This window comes from Triturus cristatus, chromosome 3_2 (genome assembly GCF_964204655.1).
Source record: "Triturus cristatus chromosome 3_2, aTriCri1.1, whole genome shotgun sequence".
Taxonomy (NCBI): domain Eukaryota; kingdom Metazoa; phylum Chordata; class Amphibia; order Caudata; family Salamandridae; genus Triturus; species Triturus cristatus.
Window position 1 is genome coordinate 41,333,524 of NC_140584.1, and position 17,263 is coordinate 41,350,786.

Here is a 17,263-nt window from a genome sequence, read left to right on the forward strand (position 1 = left end):
ACCAAAGGCCCCAGCAAGAGCGTAGCAGGCCTCCAGTGATCCCGGGGGCAGCCCCGTGCCCAGCCGCAGAAGGCGCAGGCCGGAGCTCCAAGGCGGGGTTCTTCACAAACTCAGGGTCCAGTGTAGTCTCTCAGCCGGCCCCCAGCCTCCAGCCGCAAATCTCAGGAGGTCAGGGTTGCGGCACCTTTCCCGACTCTCCACCTAGTCCTGCCCATAACCGCCAATCGCCGGGGGCAATGCAGGCAAGTCAGTCGATCCCTAGGCAGGGCCCCAGAGGCCCCAAGGGTCCCAAGAGTCTCTAGTAATCTGGCAGGGGGCCCCCCGGGCTCCCGGAGACACAGGCCTGCCCCTCCACTGGGTTCTCCTCAGGAGCCGACCTCGCCGCCCAACCTCAGCCGTTCCTGTCTCAGCAAATGGCGGCCAGGCCCTCCTCCGCAACGCTCAGCCGTTCCGGCGAAGCAGCGCCGTCTGAGTCCCACAGCCCGGATCTCCTCACGGGCCCTGGGCCCCGCCTCACCTCCGCAGTCGCCGTCACCACGGGCCCAGCTGTCGCGCCACCGCTCACCGCCTCTCCGATATGCGCCCTCCGCAGTCCGTCAGGAAGGAAGGCCAGACCGGGGGAAGATGGCGGCCACCACTCCTCTACTCCGCCCGCAGGGACCCCAAGACCGGAATCCCAGGCGGTCCGGGGCCTGTGGCTCCACAGGGCAGCTCTGAGGCGGCGAGAGGGCAGCTCCAATACGATCCGCCCGGTCCACCGGGCCTCCGACCTCGCCCCCACCACAGACGTCAGGCGCCAGGTGCCATGGACGAGCAGCAGGCAAGATGGCGGGCGGGACAGCGATCTCTGGGCCCTCGACACTGCAAAGTCCCGAGCCCTCCGCCTTCCCGGATCTCCTCCGGGCCCCTCGTCGTCAGCCCCGCTTGGGCATCAATCTGGGCCCAGTCGCTGCCGCAGAACCGCTGTAAAATTGCAGATGATCTTAGCGGCGGCCCGGAGCTGAAGCGGCGCACGTCTCACTCCATTGCCCGGCGAGACCACGCCCCCTCATCTCTGTTTTTTCAGTGTTCTTTTTCTTACAATATTTTTAATAAAGTAAATTATTAATTATGTCTTTGATGCCTCTATGTCTTTCTCTGATATACATTGAATAGTCACTCATATTCCAATGGCATTCAGTTCAAATAATTACAGTTCCATTCCTTTGCTCGTGGCACCTCAACAGAATACTTCCTGCTGCAGCCCAACAGAGTGGGGGTCGTCAGAGGGCAGACTTTACATTGTCCACCCTATTAAGATTAAAACCTGGCTGTAAAGGACAGTAAAAATATGATGACCCTGACACATTGAGAGAAAATCCCCAGCATTTGGGGGCCATAAGTTTTTTATTTTGTTTATCAAAAACAAACTCAGACTTTGGGAGTTTGTGTTTGGAAAACTAAAACCCTTTGAAAAGTTTGCCTGCTGCTTTCAAGTCTGATGATTTTGTCCATCAAGCTGTTCCTGCATGGATAGGAACAGGCATGACTGCAGTTCCTGTCAATGTAGAGAGCTGCCCACAGGTCCGGCAGACAACTCTAAATGTGTCGGGCTTAGATCCCTTAGAAGGGTGACGGTACTGTCCTCCACCATCCCGACAGAGTTAACTCTGTCCTCCTAAGTCAGGCCCATAGTTTTTCTTGCTTCCGTCATGAGATTAGAATGAGGCCTCTCAATTATACTGTTTTGGTGACTTCATAAGGGGCCCTATGCAATTGTTTCTATTTTGATTTGATTTGAGTTTATATTGCGCAAACAATTACTGTAAGGCGTCTCAGGGCTTAAAACATTCTGAAAACATTCCCCCTAAATATCAGATGTCACTATGACATTGGGATACAAAATTTCCAGTTCTGGCATTTGCTATTACAAACCATTGTTTTCTGGTGTTTTGGTCTGGTTTGTTTCTTTGAGCTGAACCAGAATTATCAACTGATTTTCTGCAGAAAAAGGTGCTCTGATAACATGGAGCCTTTTGGTAATCCGTTATCTGCCTTAGTACATTCCCACATCTTTATGAGTAACAGAGAGTACATGGCTATAGAAGAGTAAGCAGCTTCAACTTGTCTTTTACAGGTCCTAATCATCTTTATCATTAGCCACCTCTGCAGATAATCTTAAAGGGGTTAGGAGCATGTGTGGAGTATGAGACATCTCCATAAAGGGATTTTCAAGTCACTGTGTCTTGGCCCATAGTGCAATGGATTTGCAACGTGTGCCATGTCTGTGAAAGAAACTTTGAAACATTCAAACATATGGGACCTTAAGATCCACAAGTAGGGGTGGACATAAAATATGTAATTTGCTGTAGCCTAATTACAGAAAAGTTAAGTGGAATTATGCAGGGAGCGTAACCCATCATAGCGCAAAATGTACCCTAACTCCCAAATTCAATGTGAGGAAGTATTTTGAGGTAAGAAAATAGCACTAAATGCAATAGAACAGGAACAGCACCAGTGGACTGTGTTTGATAAGTGTATTGTTCCAGTGCTCATGCGCTAGGATTTGTGCCTCAAATTACACTAGTAGGCAAGCTTATGAAATCATGCAATTTTTAATAATTTCACATCACAAGATTAAATTGAAGTTGCCAAAATTATTCTGATTACTCTGGTGTAATTTAAATTTCACTCAGGCCACTATAAGTTAGTGCTTGCATCTAAGCCGGCGTTAGCACCAGGGGACTCATGGCAGAATTACAGGGTTTATGACCACAAAAGTGTTTATCATTATGTATGAACCCTTTTTACACGTTAGAACATTCTTTTGACTGGTAAAAAGACTTTTACGATTGTTTCTGAGTTGCAAATTGTAGGGGTCATAAAAGGAGTTTCTCCACTCCCTTCTTAATTTGATAAGGAATTTATTGATAGTTTGCAATTGCATATTGCTGTAACGCAGTTGATGAGGTAACAAGCCCCAAGTTGGGGTGGTAACTAATTTGCAAGGGGTCCTATTAGGAGCTCTTTACCTTTGGGAATCACACTAGGAGCCTCAATAGGGAGACGTTTTTCAAATTGAAAATCTTTTATTTGTTTTAAAAGTAGTAAGGGTTCCTTTAAGGAACCCCGGTTCCTTATCAACAAACGTTTTTCATTTTGGAATACAGTTAAGTGTGATGTCACTTACAGGCTAACACACCTATGATTACAGCCAATCATCGATAGGCTCAAATTGGTACCTACGTAATGAATATTATTCACGCCAGTTGTAATCTCCTGCGATTCAGTATTTTGTGGACAAACCTAATAGTACTTAGGTCAGTTTGTAAAATACTACTCCATTCTCAAAAAGTATGTCTGCAATTTTTGACCACAATTTGTGAATGAAATAATAATACATCAGAACCCTAATTTTCTTAAGGAGATGGATGCCAATTATATTCTCTCCTTCTTTACCTCTTGGTAATTACCTGTTGAAATCTCACTATGGTATAATAACACTAAATGTAAGCTGTTAAGAAGGCAGCCGTGTAAATAGTGAAGTTTCTCTGCCATTTTCAAAGCTACTGTCCAAGCTGGACATACTGGCTGGTCTTCTCCAAATAGTACATAACCTCGGCTGTTTCGCCAGCGAGCAAGTAAATAGTGAAGGTTCCTTGTGATTTTCGTGGCTGCTGGACAAACAGTTCATAATCTCTACTATTTAGCCAACATCCAGATTAATAGTGCAGTTTATCTGCTGTCTACACGGCCGCTGACCAGTGTAGGTTCTTTATTATTTAGCCAGCAGCTTGGTTAATAGCAAAGTTTCTCTGCTATTTTGAAGGCAGATGGCCAAGCAGTAATTCATTTCTACTATTTAGCCGGAATCCGAGTAAATAGTAGAGAAAACACACTAATTACCAGGCATCTGGCTAAAAGCTGTTACCTTATGCAGCCGAATAGCAGCACCAAACCCTTGTACAGCAAAGCCCAACTAAAGGAACTGTGGTACTTTGAAATTTGGGACCACGTAGGAGGCAGGGCCCTACCCCTGTCTATTCCGGTATTAGCGAACCGCGAATGGTCAATGCGGTATGTACAAGTACTTTGTATAACGTTTTAGCGATAAATGCACTGTGTATACGATATTATACATTGACTTCGTGGGTTCCATCTTAGAGCGGTGGCCATCTTATAGTTGCCCTCACATAGGCTACACATTACGAACAAGTACGGGCCCTTAGAATACATGTACTTTCTGTTTGACTTCTCTGTGACCTGTGCAGCTTGGCTCCGCTGCCCCAGGTCAGTCCGGTCTCACGAGCTCCCCGTCCTACGGCCACCTGTGATTAGCATCAGGGTTTGACACACCATAAAACCTTTTCATCCCACACAAGCCTCCAGCTAATCTCTTTCACACCTGACTCTTCCTGCTTTATGGCTTGTTTTACGAACAGGAGATGCCCGTGTTTATTGGGGCCTGTTGATATCTGATGTGGGATCTGAGCCTCGCTGGGTAAATAATTGTGGGCTGGCCTAACTGGAATGTGGGATGGTCATCATGACTCTGCCTTTTCGTTTGTAATGTATACATGTATATGGCCATATCGTAAACAGAGGAATGTGCGCCTGAAGCATGATATTTTGTATTTAAGGAGAAGCCCGTTTCTGTACCTTTAAGCAGTCTCCTGAGAACATACATTGTGTTGTACTTCTCGGATACCTGTAATTGGTCTGCAGCCAATAAATCGATCTTTGACTTCACCCAGAAGACTCTGTGTTTCTGTAGGTCTGAAACAGGAAGAACCCGAAGTCTTAGGGTGTGTTCCCCTGCACCGCTGGGCTTAAAGTTCCCAGCACTTCAGTTGGCGCCCAACTCGGGACGATTTCAGCGGTACCAGTCCAAGCCAGAGGTTCGTGAGGAGCTTCGTGTGGAAATTCCGGAGGAAGGCCACCACTTCATCGACCCCTGCATGTCGACGTGGTCCGAAAGTCTTTTCTGCGAGGTTCTTCACGTCCTGACGGCTACGAAGGACTGCTGCCCTGATTAATCGCCCTGTTTTGGACCCTTGACGATTTTTGTAGAGCGAAACAATCGAGAGAGTCTTCTGGTGACGCCATCGATCATCGATATTCAGTTAAGTATAAGTGGAGCGTCTCCCAGTTTGAATTTGGTATCCTTCGGGATCGCTTTTGATTTGGAGCTTGCAAGTCCCAAAGCCAGAGGACTCGTGTATTCACGAGACTATCGTAATCGATAATCCTTTGAAGTTTGAAACTAGACTAGTGAGCGAAGATGCCTGGTTCTAGTTTATTTGGTAGATTGTTTTGTTTGGGTTGTGGAAGGGATTTCCAGTTAGAGGATTCATGCCCGGTTCCTCCAATTGGAACTCCAACCTATGAGCTTTATGTAAAACATGGCGTGGGCCCCATCGCATATAATGAAGTAGGGATCCGATACACCAGAAAGGACGGTGTTTTAAAGTGGCCCCAAAATGGTAGTTTCGATACAGATATCTTAGATAATTTGGAAGTTAAATTGTTTAAAAAGAAAGCCCGGCCGGCGATGTTTGATTCTTTCCGCCTATGGCGAAAGGAAGCCAAACAGAAGGAAATTAAGCTAGCGAAAAGGAATAAGAGGGAAAGAGGTATGTCAATGATGCAAGCAGCTGTGCAATTTAAAGATAATGAGGAGGAACAACTGAACGAACAGCTACATAGACAGCGCAAACTAGGGATCGATAAATGTTACCCTGTTTTATCACCCCTTGTGCAAGATGAGACAAAAAAGATAGAAAAGGATTCCCTAATGTCCCATTTGCTAAGTTCGCCACCCCCGTATGCACAAAATGCCACAGCGCCTCCACAGCTTGTAAATGTGCCGCCTCCAGTAAATATGCCGCAAGCCTTCCCACAGCCGCCAGCTCCTCCTCAAGTGGCTCCTATCCCTGCAGTGCAGCCTTCTCAAGGGCCGCCAGTTTTGTTACCTGTTGCCCCTGCGCTTCCTGCGACTTTGCCCGGTACGTCAGCTGCCTCCCCTGGCGCTCTTTCTTACACTACCCAGGCACCTGTATCTGAATCCGCTTTTCTTCCCTCTGTCTATCCCCCCGTTTTCGCCTCAACTTCTCCTTCAGCACGACAACGACTAGCTAATGTAGTTACTAGTTTAATGTCGCCTCTCTTTGGGTCATCTGGTGTGACTCCTGGTTTGCAGCGTAAGCAATTGCGCAGTCAGCTGCCTGGTCCTGACGAGAAAGAGGTGTTAGATAATCTGGCGCGTAGGTGGATTGGTTTCCCTTCACTCTATAATGTGGAATCAGTTGTTAACGTTTTCGACCAATGGGATGCCCCAAAACAGAGATATGTCTTTGACAAAATGTGTGAATGCCTCTATGAGGAATTGGAGGATCATGGTTCAAGCACAATCCCGCAGGAATTGTGTCAAGTGCGGTTTGATTTTGGAACGGGAACAATTGTGGGTCCCGATGTAGATAAAGCAGTTGCGACTTTACTGTCCTTCAGGAGTAGCGATTGTCAGCAATCATTGTTCGAACATGATTTCCCTGTGGGGAAAAAGGTAAAAGCGCGCCAATATCCGATGCGCGAGGTTCCCCCAGTCTGGAGACCTGCTGAGCAAAATGCTGTTCCGCCTGTCCTAGCACATTTTCAGCGTGTTTGGGTGCATGTCCCATGGAAGCGTTCTGAGGTGTTAGCGCTTAAGCAGACATTGCCTGACCCCCGTAAAAACCCTACAGGATATTATAAGGAGTTATCACAAACCGCAGAATCGTGTGTCATGAATCTGGCTGACATAGATATGTTGTTCGGGAATGTGGTTCCACAGCCTTTATGGGGATCCATTCGTAACACGGATCACGCTGCAGAACTAGGGGGCACATGGGTTAATATTATCGCTGCAGACGCTAGACAAGTTGGTGGCGCGAAGCCTGACCCTTTAGTAGCAGAACTCCCTGGTAGGATTATTACCTACATGAAAACTCTCATGCCCGCGATGCGCGTGAATTGGGATAAACTATCCGCATGTAAGCAGAAGAAAGATGAGACAGTGTCCGATTTCTTTACAAGGTTTGAAGAAACGTTTATCGACCACAGTGGTCAAGACATGAGCACTGAAGGTGGCCAACGGTTATTTGTGGATAAATTTGTGCAGAATCTACTTCCCGAGCTATGTAAGAAATTAAAAGATTCAGAGAGTTCTTGGGCCGTTTCCTCTTCGGCGCAAATACTGGCTACTGCACAGTATTACGAAAATAGAGATAAAGACGAGAAAGATAGAACAGACAAGAAAACGAAAGAACTGAAAACGAAGGTCCTTTTGCAGCAGGCTTATCCACCACGTGGAGGACAGAATAATTATAGGCAAACTCAAGGTATCTATCAGCAACCCCAACAATTTCAGAATAACCAGCAAATGAATGGGTATTATCAACCACGTATCCCTGTAGGTCCCAATCAATGTTCATATTGCAGAGAGGAAGGTCATTTCAAGTATAGCTGTCCTAAATTAATGCAGCGTACTAGTAATGCGTATGGCGCAAGAGGTAGAGGTGGTCAGCAAGCTCCTAGAGGTAGAGGGCGTGGAAATGTTCCCCAGAACGCGCGTCCTCTTCCGCCTCAAAATACGATAAATAGCTTTGATCAGCAAGCCAATGCTACTGGTAATACAGCTCAGTACTATAATAATGATTATTATACAGAAGACGACAATGTGGAAGGTAATGATTACTAGGACAGCCATAGACAGAGAGAGGGAGTTGTTTCAGTGCCAGTGGATCACAGTGGACCATATGTTAAAGTGACTACAGCGGGTGTAACAGAGCCCTTTCTGCTGGACACTGGTGCTGCAAAGAGTTCAATTATGCATTCAAAACTCCCTGGCGCGCCTTTGTCTGGCTAAATGAATGTATCAATAGGTTTTTCTGGCGCCCCAGTTAGGAACCCGATTTCTAGTCCTATGACACTATCTGTTGGACCTTGTGAGCTAAAAGCACCCCTGATCCTAACGTCAGGTTGTGGTGAAAATCTGTTAGGGTTGGATTTGTTAAAAAGATTGCATGCGACGCTATATTGTTCTCCCTCAGGAGTACAACTTACATTAGGTAAGGAAGTGATTTCCCCGATGTATTTGTCTAAGAATGCAATGCCACCTGAACTGTCATCTCTTCCGGATGTCCTTTGGGCTACTGGTCCCAATGATGTGGGTCTTTTGGAAATACCGCCATACGTGGTCACTTTAAAGGCCAATGTCAGATTGCCACGCATCCCCCAGTACAAGATCTCCAATGAAGGTCAGAAAGCGTTGTTAGCAATTGTCAGTGATTTGATTAAAAAGGGTGTGATTGAAGAGACAAGAGGCAACGTTTGCAATAGCCCTGTTTTACCTGTCTTAAAACGAACGGACCCTTCACAGCCACCTGTTTACAGATTTGTGATTGATCTTAGAGAGGTTAACAAGATTGTTGTGCCACAGTTTCCAGCTGTCCCTGATATAACTGCCTTGTTAACTATGATTCCAGCCTCCGCTGCATGGTTCTCAGTGATAGATTTAAAGAATGCTTTCTTTAGCATCCCAATTGCAGAGGAGAGCAGAGACATTTTTGGCTTCAGTTTAGGAGGTCGAAGCTTCCGCTTCAAACGCGCTCCCCAGGGCTACTGTGAAAGTCCATCAATATACAGTCAAGCTTTAAAGGCGCAGCTTGATGCACTGGTTTTACCTAGTGGCGCTATCCTCATTCAGTACGTTGACGATTTACTAATCGCCGCGGATGCTGAAAAGATTTGCAAAGAAGCTACATTGTCATTGTTGCGTCATTTGTCTGCCTTCCATCACAAAGTGTCTCTCTCAAAACTGCAATATTGTCGACAAGAAGTGACCTACTTAGGTCATCTCTTGTCGAAGGACGGAAGGAAACTGACCCCAGAAAGAATTCAAGCCATTGCACAATTAAGTGTGCCAAGAACACAGAGAGAAGTGCGTGCTTTCTTGGGCATCACTTCATACTGTAGGCACTGGATACCAAATTTTTCTTTGCTGGCAAAACCTTTGTTAGCACTAACATGTAAAGACACACCGAATCCTATCCCATGGTCTGAAGAGTGTCAGAAGAGTTTTTGGGAATTGCGGAATGCATTATGTTCAGCTCCTGTGTTGGGTACCCCTGACTACAGTAAGCCTTTTACATTATATGTTCATGAAAAAGATGGTTGCGCATTATCAGTATTAACACAGCCTTTTGGCGTCAGACCGCGTCCATGCGCATATTTTTCGTCAACCTTGGACCCGGTAGCGAGGGCATTGCCAAGTTGTTTGAGAGCTACAGCTGCAGCAGCTATGTCTATTCGACAATCTGCTGGACTGGTAATGGATAACACATTGATTGTTATGGTTCCACATGCTGTGGACACATTGTTAAACAGGACCAAGACACAGCACTTAACTAGTGCGCGATTGTCAGGATATGAATTAACACTGTTAGCAAATCATATACACATAAAGAGATGCAACACGTTGAATCCAGCTACACTATTGCCGATTCCAGCAGACCTAGATGAGATTGAGCAACATGACTGTCTGTTCAGAACAGAAGAAGAGACGAAAGGGAGAGTGGATCTTAAAGATACTCCCCTGACTGAGTGTGATGGTACCTTATGGGTGGATGGTTCGTGCTTCAAGCTTCCGAATGGTGATACGACTGCTGCATATGCTATCACGACTTTGCAAAGGATTGTTGAGACTGCACGAGTGCCACATAATTCGGCTCAAGCAGCAGAATTGATTGCCCTTACAAGAGCATGTGTGTTGTCTGAAGGAATGAAAGTGAACATATATACTGACAGCCAGTACGCCTTTGGCGTGGCCCATAGTTTTGGGCGACTATGGAAGGAACGTGGCAAGTTGGTGAATGATCTCCTTGAGTCACTGACCTTACCGTTACAAGTTGCGATTATGAAATGCAGTGCGCACAAGAAAGTCACTGATGATGTTGGTCGTGGTAATGCATTTGCTGATGAAATTGCGAAAGAAACAGCAAAAGATGTGAAGATTCGAATGTATGTTGCAGGCCCTGCAAGGTGGGTTGGTGATGTTGGAATGTGTGAAAACACGATAGAGAGTGTGAAGTCCCTTCAAGCTGAAGCCACAGAGAAAGAGTTGAGCAAGTGGAGCGAAAGTACGGGTAAATTGGATGAGAATGGTTGTTGGATTGATTTGTCAGAACATCGGCGATGGTTGTTACCTGATGCATATGTGCTTCCAGTGGTTACTATGGCACATGGAATGGCACATATCAGTATGAAATGAATCTGTAAGTTGTTGGCTCCAGTATGGCAGAATGCTGGAATTCCCAAGTGTGCAGAGAATGTGGTCAAGAATTGTATGGTATGTTTGAAATACAACCCTGGTAGGGGAACCCCAACTCCAGCTGGCCATTTTGCGCCTCCATCATACCCATTTGAAGTTTTGCAGCTAGATTTTATCCACATGGAAAGGTGCAACAACTTGAAATATGTATTGGTTGTTGTTTGCGCTTTTTCAAAATGGATAGAAGCATATCCCCTAAAGGACAACACTGCTTTATCCACAGCCAAAGCCCTTGTGAAAGAATTTTTCCCTAGGTTTGGAATGCCAAGAATGGTGTGGAGTGATAATGGGAGTGAATTTGTGGGTCGAGTGATGAAGAATGTGTGTGAGGGTTTAGGTATAAAGCAGAAGTTTCACGCTGCAAATCACCCCCAATCAGCTGGATTAGTAGAGTGCTACAATGGCACTCTAAAACTTAAATTGGCCAAAATCCAGGCGAGCTCCGGTCTTAAATGGCCTGACGCTCTGCCTTTAGCACTCCTATCCACCAGAATGACTGTGCACTCACGAGTGGGGCTCAGTCCATACGAAGTGGTTTTTGGCCGCCCGGCCAATGTATGGGGTGTGCCTAGACCGACAAAATTCAGCAAAATCGACCATCCGATACTGCTTGATTATTTGTCTGAATTGACGGCTAAATTGCGTGTTTTACACCAACAGGTGCATGATACTCTTCCCCAGGCCTCTGAAGCTCCAGGACACCATATCGACCCTGGCACGTGGGTCCTCGTGAAGAATTTCCAGCGGAAGAGTAACGATGAGCCCCGTTGGATTGGCCCTTACCTCGTACTTCTGTCTACAAGATCAGCTGTTCGAGTAAAGGGGAAAAAGAATTGGATTCACGGCGCCCACATCAAGAGGATCCCTTTGCCTCTACCATATGACCAGTGGGTCCAGGAGGGTATCGCCGATTCTGAAACAGACACTGTACCTCGTTTTGTACCATTTAGTGATGCACGCGTAAGAGGCACAACTTCAGCACAAGAAAGTGACGATATTTTGCAAGAAGCTGTGCCACCGTCAACTCGATTGGACACCACAGAGCCTGAACTCTTGTTTCAAGACCAGACAGTAGCTGGTAGAAACCGCTACAACCTGAGACCAAGGCCTATGGACAAATAAAGATTCCCTTCCCTTACTATTTTTTTTGATATTATAGCTTTCTCATCTGAGGGACTTTCTTGATTTTTGTTTTTCGAACCACCATCCGGGTTCAGCCGCAGGGTCGCGGTGCCAAGACTTTGGGGTACAGGCCGAAGACGTTAGGTCAACGGTTCTGGTTGGTCTGGGGCGTTCACTGGACTGACAGGCGTACTCCTTAGCAGAAGACACTCACCCACCGCGAGCGGAACGATTAGAGGATGGAGTTTTTCAAGATGGAGAGACTCGCTGAGGAAATGAACTTTAAAACGAAAATATGTAAAATAATGAAGAGCAAACGTTTTGTATTTTTATGTTTGTTTATACTATGTAGTATGATAGTGTTTACTGTAGGATTTGTATTCTTCTCCTCTCAAGAGCCCTTTGCACCCACTATACAGCCTATACCTCCTCCTACTGCCTCCTTGCACTCTTTCCACCCTCTGCCTGAACACGAACAAGCTAGACGTTCCGAGTTTGTGAACAACTCGTTTATTCAGCTCCTGCACCAGCACCAACTAGTCATGAATACAACCAATTGCTGGGTGTGTGGGTTAATGCCACATACCATTAACAAGGGTATTCCTTATCTAGTGCTGCCGTTTAGTTACAATGGATCGTCATGGGCATTCCAGACCATGTTCTTTTTTGCGTTAGATGCCTACTCCCCGCGACAACCGCGTTCCATCAGACCTAGCACAAATAATAAAGCTTTAATGAAAGGAGTCGCCGATATGAGCAGAGATATCGATGCATACTCATCTATTCCCAAGAATGAATTGCGAGCTTATGTAGGATGGAACGCGACGGGGTATAGTATTAGTCTGGGTGAAAGGCAGCGAAAAATCTCTTCACCAATTTGGGTCGTACCCCACATAGGTCGGTTCTGTTTACAAGGTAATGGTCAGAATCCAAGAGCTCAACTGGGGAAAAGTGACTGTACTGAAACGTACACTTTTCCATCACAGTTTTCCCCTGCGTTTTTGGCTGCAATGACCGAGCATATACATGGTTGCCCCCTGATTTCTCGGGCACATGTTATATTGCAAATCTGCTACCGCCAACATTTACTGCTGCCTCTGACTATCACAAGACCAGAGTTGTGAGAGGAGTGATTAGTAAGGAGGATACTGCCGGTCAGGAAGCGGGAGACTTCTTTTTGGGTTTCCTGCCGTTTTGGGGACCGATGGTCAATAGTAGGAACCTGAGACAACTGACTTGTGTGGTTGAATCCACTGTTAATGTTACGGCTGGTGCCCTTGGTAATTTGACAGCTGAGCTCCAAGCGGATCGCCTCATGACTTTGCAGAACCGTATGGTTCTAGACGTCATACTTGCAGACCGCGGTGGGGTATGTAAGGTTATCCAATCTAGTTGTTGCATTTTCATACCGGATAACGCTCCAACAGTTTATCAAGCCATCTCCAAACTGCATAAATATCTGAATCCATACACGTGGATAAAGGAGATTGGTCACTGGTGGGGTGGTTCTGGGAACTGATATCTGCCTGGGGTTGGAAAATTCTAATGGTCATTGGAATGATCTTAGCCATTTTTTTCCTGTTCTGTCTGTGTATACAGTGTGCTCCTGCGATATGTGGCCTCTGTGCTACAATATGTGTGAGGAAACCTGTATCGAGGGACGAACTAAGTAATAGGATGATGCTACAGCAACATCTCCATGACTTCATGAATATTGACCTAGACTCGGATTGATGTGAGTATAGTTATTGCCTATATTAGGGCAAAAGGAGGGTCTGTGGTACTTTGAAATTTGGGACCACGTAGGAGGCAGGGCCCTACCCCTGTCTATTCCGGTATTAGCGAACCGCGAATGGTCAATGCGGTATGTACAAGTACTTTGTATAACGTTTTAGCGATAAATGCACTGTGTATACGATATTATACATTGACTTCGTGGGTTCCATCTTAGAGCGGTGGCCATCTTATAGTTGCCCTCACATAGGCTACACATTACGAACAAGTACTGGACCCTTAGAATACATGTACTTTCTGTTTGACTTCTCTGTGACCTGTGCAGCTTGGCTCCGCTGCCCCAGGTCAGTCCGGTCTCACGAGCTCCCCGTCCTACGGCCACCTGTGATTAGCATCAGGGTTTGACACACCATAAAACCTTTTCATCCCACACAAGCCTCCAGCTAATCTCTTTCACACCTGTCTCTTCCTGCTTTATGGCTTGTTTTACGAACAGGAGATGCCCGTGTTTATTGGGGCCTGTTGATATCTGATGTGGGATCTGAGCCTCGCTGGGTAAATAATTGTGGGCTGGCCTAGCTGGAATGTGGGATGGTCATCATGACTCTGCCTTTTCGTTTGTAATGTATACATGTATATGGCCATATCGTAAACAGAGGAATGTGCGCCTGAAGCATGATATTTTGTATTTAAGGAGAAGCCCGTTTCTGTACCTTTTAGCAGTCTCCTGAGAACATACATTGTGTTGTACTTCTCTGATACCTGTAATTGGTCTGCAGCCAATAAATCGATCTTTGACTTCACCCAGAAGACTCTGTGTTTCTGTAGGTCTGAAACAGGAAGAACCTGAAGTCTTAGGGTGTGTTCCCCTGCACCGCTGGGCTTAAAGTTCCCAGTACTTCAGAACTCTACAATGTTCATTCCAAATAGGCAACCAATGAGGCATTGTGGCTTGACTTGACCATTTAATTAGTTTGGACCATTATATTCAGATTTGTATTTCTGTAGCTCGCAATGTGAAATGAAATCAATGCAAATTAATTAACCCTAAACTTAATCCACACTTCTCTGTACCACCAAGGTTCACATTTTTCTAAAATAGAATCTCTTAAAAAGAAAACCATTGCAAGAGATCAGTAGGTGCACAACAGCAAACCATCTGTATAATTGCCGAAAATAAAGCATATAAAAAGTATTAAAACTGCATACTAGATACTGTGATAAAAGCCGGTATAAGCAATACTCAGGAAAAAAATGCATTTGTGCAGATACTAATTTCTTCAATTACAGTTGGTTCATAATTATGTGGGTACACATGTAAAATATCAACCCTTGTGTCCCGCCTTTTATTAGCCCTTAGGCTAAATTTCTGTCTACTGCTTCAGAGATGGTAGTATTTAATTCAAGTCAGTTTTTTTTTATTGCAATCAAGTTTATGAACAACGCTGATGCTAGTTCCAACTATTACTTTTCTTCGGTTGGTAAGTACATTTTTTGAACTTTCTCTTTGTAAGATCAGTCGCCAGTGGGTGTGCGTGTTTTTGGTACTCAGCCATCTTGGATGATCCTGTTATCTACCAAACTAACTCCATTCTTTGTCCGAGCAACTGGTGATGATTTGATTGTTTCTGCGTGTAAGAACAGTTGATCTTGCACCTTTTTCCATCCTCTTCTAGTTGAACTCTCTTCTGAAAGCATTTACAAACTGTTCCTTTTACTTACTTGTTTCATTCATTAAGGAGCATTTGCAAAACCTGTAGCTTTGCCAAAGTAGGGCAACCGCCCTTCCCATTTCTCTGTACTATTTTCATACTTCAGTTTCCACCCTGGGTCGCATTCCTATTTGCGGACCTTGCTGTGATTAATTCCTCCCACATCCCACAGCCAGGACCTCACCTTAGTCGTCAGCTGTTCAGTGGAAGCTTTTTATGATTTGTTTCCCTTTCAGTATTTATCTTGCCCTTTCTCAGGATATGAAAATGCTCCTTAGGTATTACTGTTGGTGGGGCTCTACATGTAATATACTACACCAATCTAGGTGTGTTCCCTTTCAATGCTGACAGCAGGGATAGGCTCTAATGACAGTGCTTCATTCCCTGTTGCTATCTGTTCCCATATATACCCAGAGTTCTGGCACATGAACATTCACCACTGAAATGATAACTCTTCCACATCCGGAGCAATTTCCCTTGCTTACCCACCTCATTATCTATGAGGACACAGGTTAGAAATGTAAACCCCCCACCTATTGCATATCAATAATGCTTCTGATATGTTCTTTCCCTTTTAGAATGGCAACCCTTTGCAAGTAGCTTCATCCTCTCTATGGGCCATATGCATGAACACATTTTCCCATAGACACAGAATGGGTAAAACCCTTTGGCCCTATGTTCTGAGAAAGGCCCTGTCAAATTTATGACTGTTGGTGGTCGAAACATTGTAAAAGCCTGTCAGTGTGTTTCTTTCTTTTTTTATCCTCATATCACCATTTATTGTCCTCAAATAACCATCTGTCAGAGTGTTTCAAATGGAATTATTACTATGTATACTGCAGGCTTCTGTATCTAAATGAACACATTGATTTTTAATTGTACATATTATTTGTCACACATCATAGCTCTTGGCATCATCTGCAGCTTCTCTTCGCAATATTTCTGCTTTTGCTACTGTTGATTCTGAAGTTTTTTTCTTGAATAGCTGACCCAAGATCTACTTACAATGACTGAGAATATTGTTACATTTAACTAAGGCTTTATTTTTGCACGTTGGCATTAATTAAATACATTGCTATTGTTCATACACAGTAATTTTTAATGCCTCTCAAAAATAGTTTCTAATGTTCTCCGTGTGAAACACAATCTTTCTTATTGTAATTTCTTCAAGGTACAATTGATAGATTTTACACAAGGGAATTCTATGCCCTTAAAAGTCCCCTTCATTTATTTCTGCTGTTGCTTACCTGTGGTTGGCTTAAATCTGGATTTCCTTTCAGTAGCTCTTCAACTACACTGGCATTGACCGCTTTTAGTAAACCCAGAGGGATCTCCTTGACCATACTTTTGGGCAAGTTGGTGAGAGCAAAGTTTATGTCTCCATCTTTCAACACCTGCGGAGAAAGACAATTGATGAGGATAATTTCTTCTGTAAATCTCCTGTACAGTATGCATTGTGACACTCACACATCCACTATTATAAATTTAATATAGAATCTACTCCATCGGCCTGCTGCCTTGTACTTGGAAGAATACCTTTCATCCATCCCTCATCTTTCAGGAATTACACTAGAAAAAGCAGCCGCGGCCAGTGGAGGTGGGAGGGGGGATTTGGAAAGGGGATTGGACAGACAAATATGAGATAAAAATAAATAAATAATACATTTGTCGTCGTCTGTCGAAATACCCCCACCCGGTCCCACCGCCCCACTGCTCTTACCTGCACGGGCCGCGGCTGAGAAAAAGACTCATACTTTTAAAGTCAAAACTGCTAAATGCCTCTCTATCACACAGTTGTTGTCAGGCCTTACTTGAGGTGGATCCCCAACAATCTCCCCTTTCAAGCGCTGCATATGAAAGCGTGTTCCACACTGACATACCAGAGTCTATGCCATGCCATACGTCTCAACCCTCTCTCCAGTCAGACCTTAACTGTAAAACAGTACCCTTCCCTCACGCCTTGGCTGGCAGGTTGAATCCAAACAGTTCTCCCATAGGCCTCTAGAGAAACCCTGATAATCAAAAATCACCCCATAAAGAAGGCATGCGAAAGCAAGAAAGCCTGACATCTGAAGCACATCAGTAGAAACTGCAAACAAATCGAAGGAACACTTAATTTAAATTGAGAAAATGGAGAAGCTGTAAGGTATTTGCCGAATAAAGGGGGGGATGTATCTGATGTTCTTGAGATCCATTCCTTTAACTCTGGAAGCGGTAGCAGCCTGAGGCAGAATACAAAATATATACAAAGACTTAGGGGAGTTGGAGGGTCACTTGAAAGGCTTTGCTTCCCTGCAGTCATGGCCCTGATGCCGCACAGAGGTGAACCACAAAGCATAAAAATGAGTCT

The 17,263-nt window shown here is 44.9% G+C and overlaps 1 protein-coding gene across 1 annotated transcript in view; it reads right to left on the reverse strand.

Moving 5' to 3' along the window:
- LOC146856773 (otoancorin-like) overlaps positions 1 to 17,263 on the reverse strand; it is a 484,135-nt gene that overhangs the window by 238,460 nt on the left and 228,412 nt on the right. Inside the window, exon 11 of the mRNA XM_085647226.1 lies at positions 16,161 to 16,307. Coding sequence (XP_085503352.1) covers positions 16,161 to 16,307 — 147 coding nt within the window. The remainder of the gene's footprint in view (positions 1 to 16,160; positions 16,308 to 17,263) is intronic.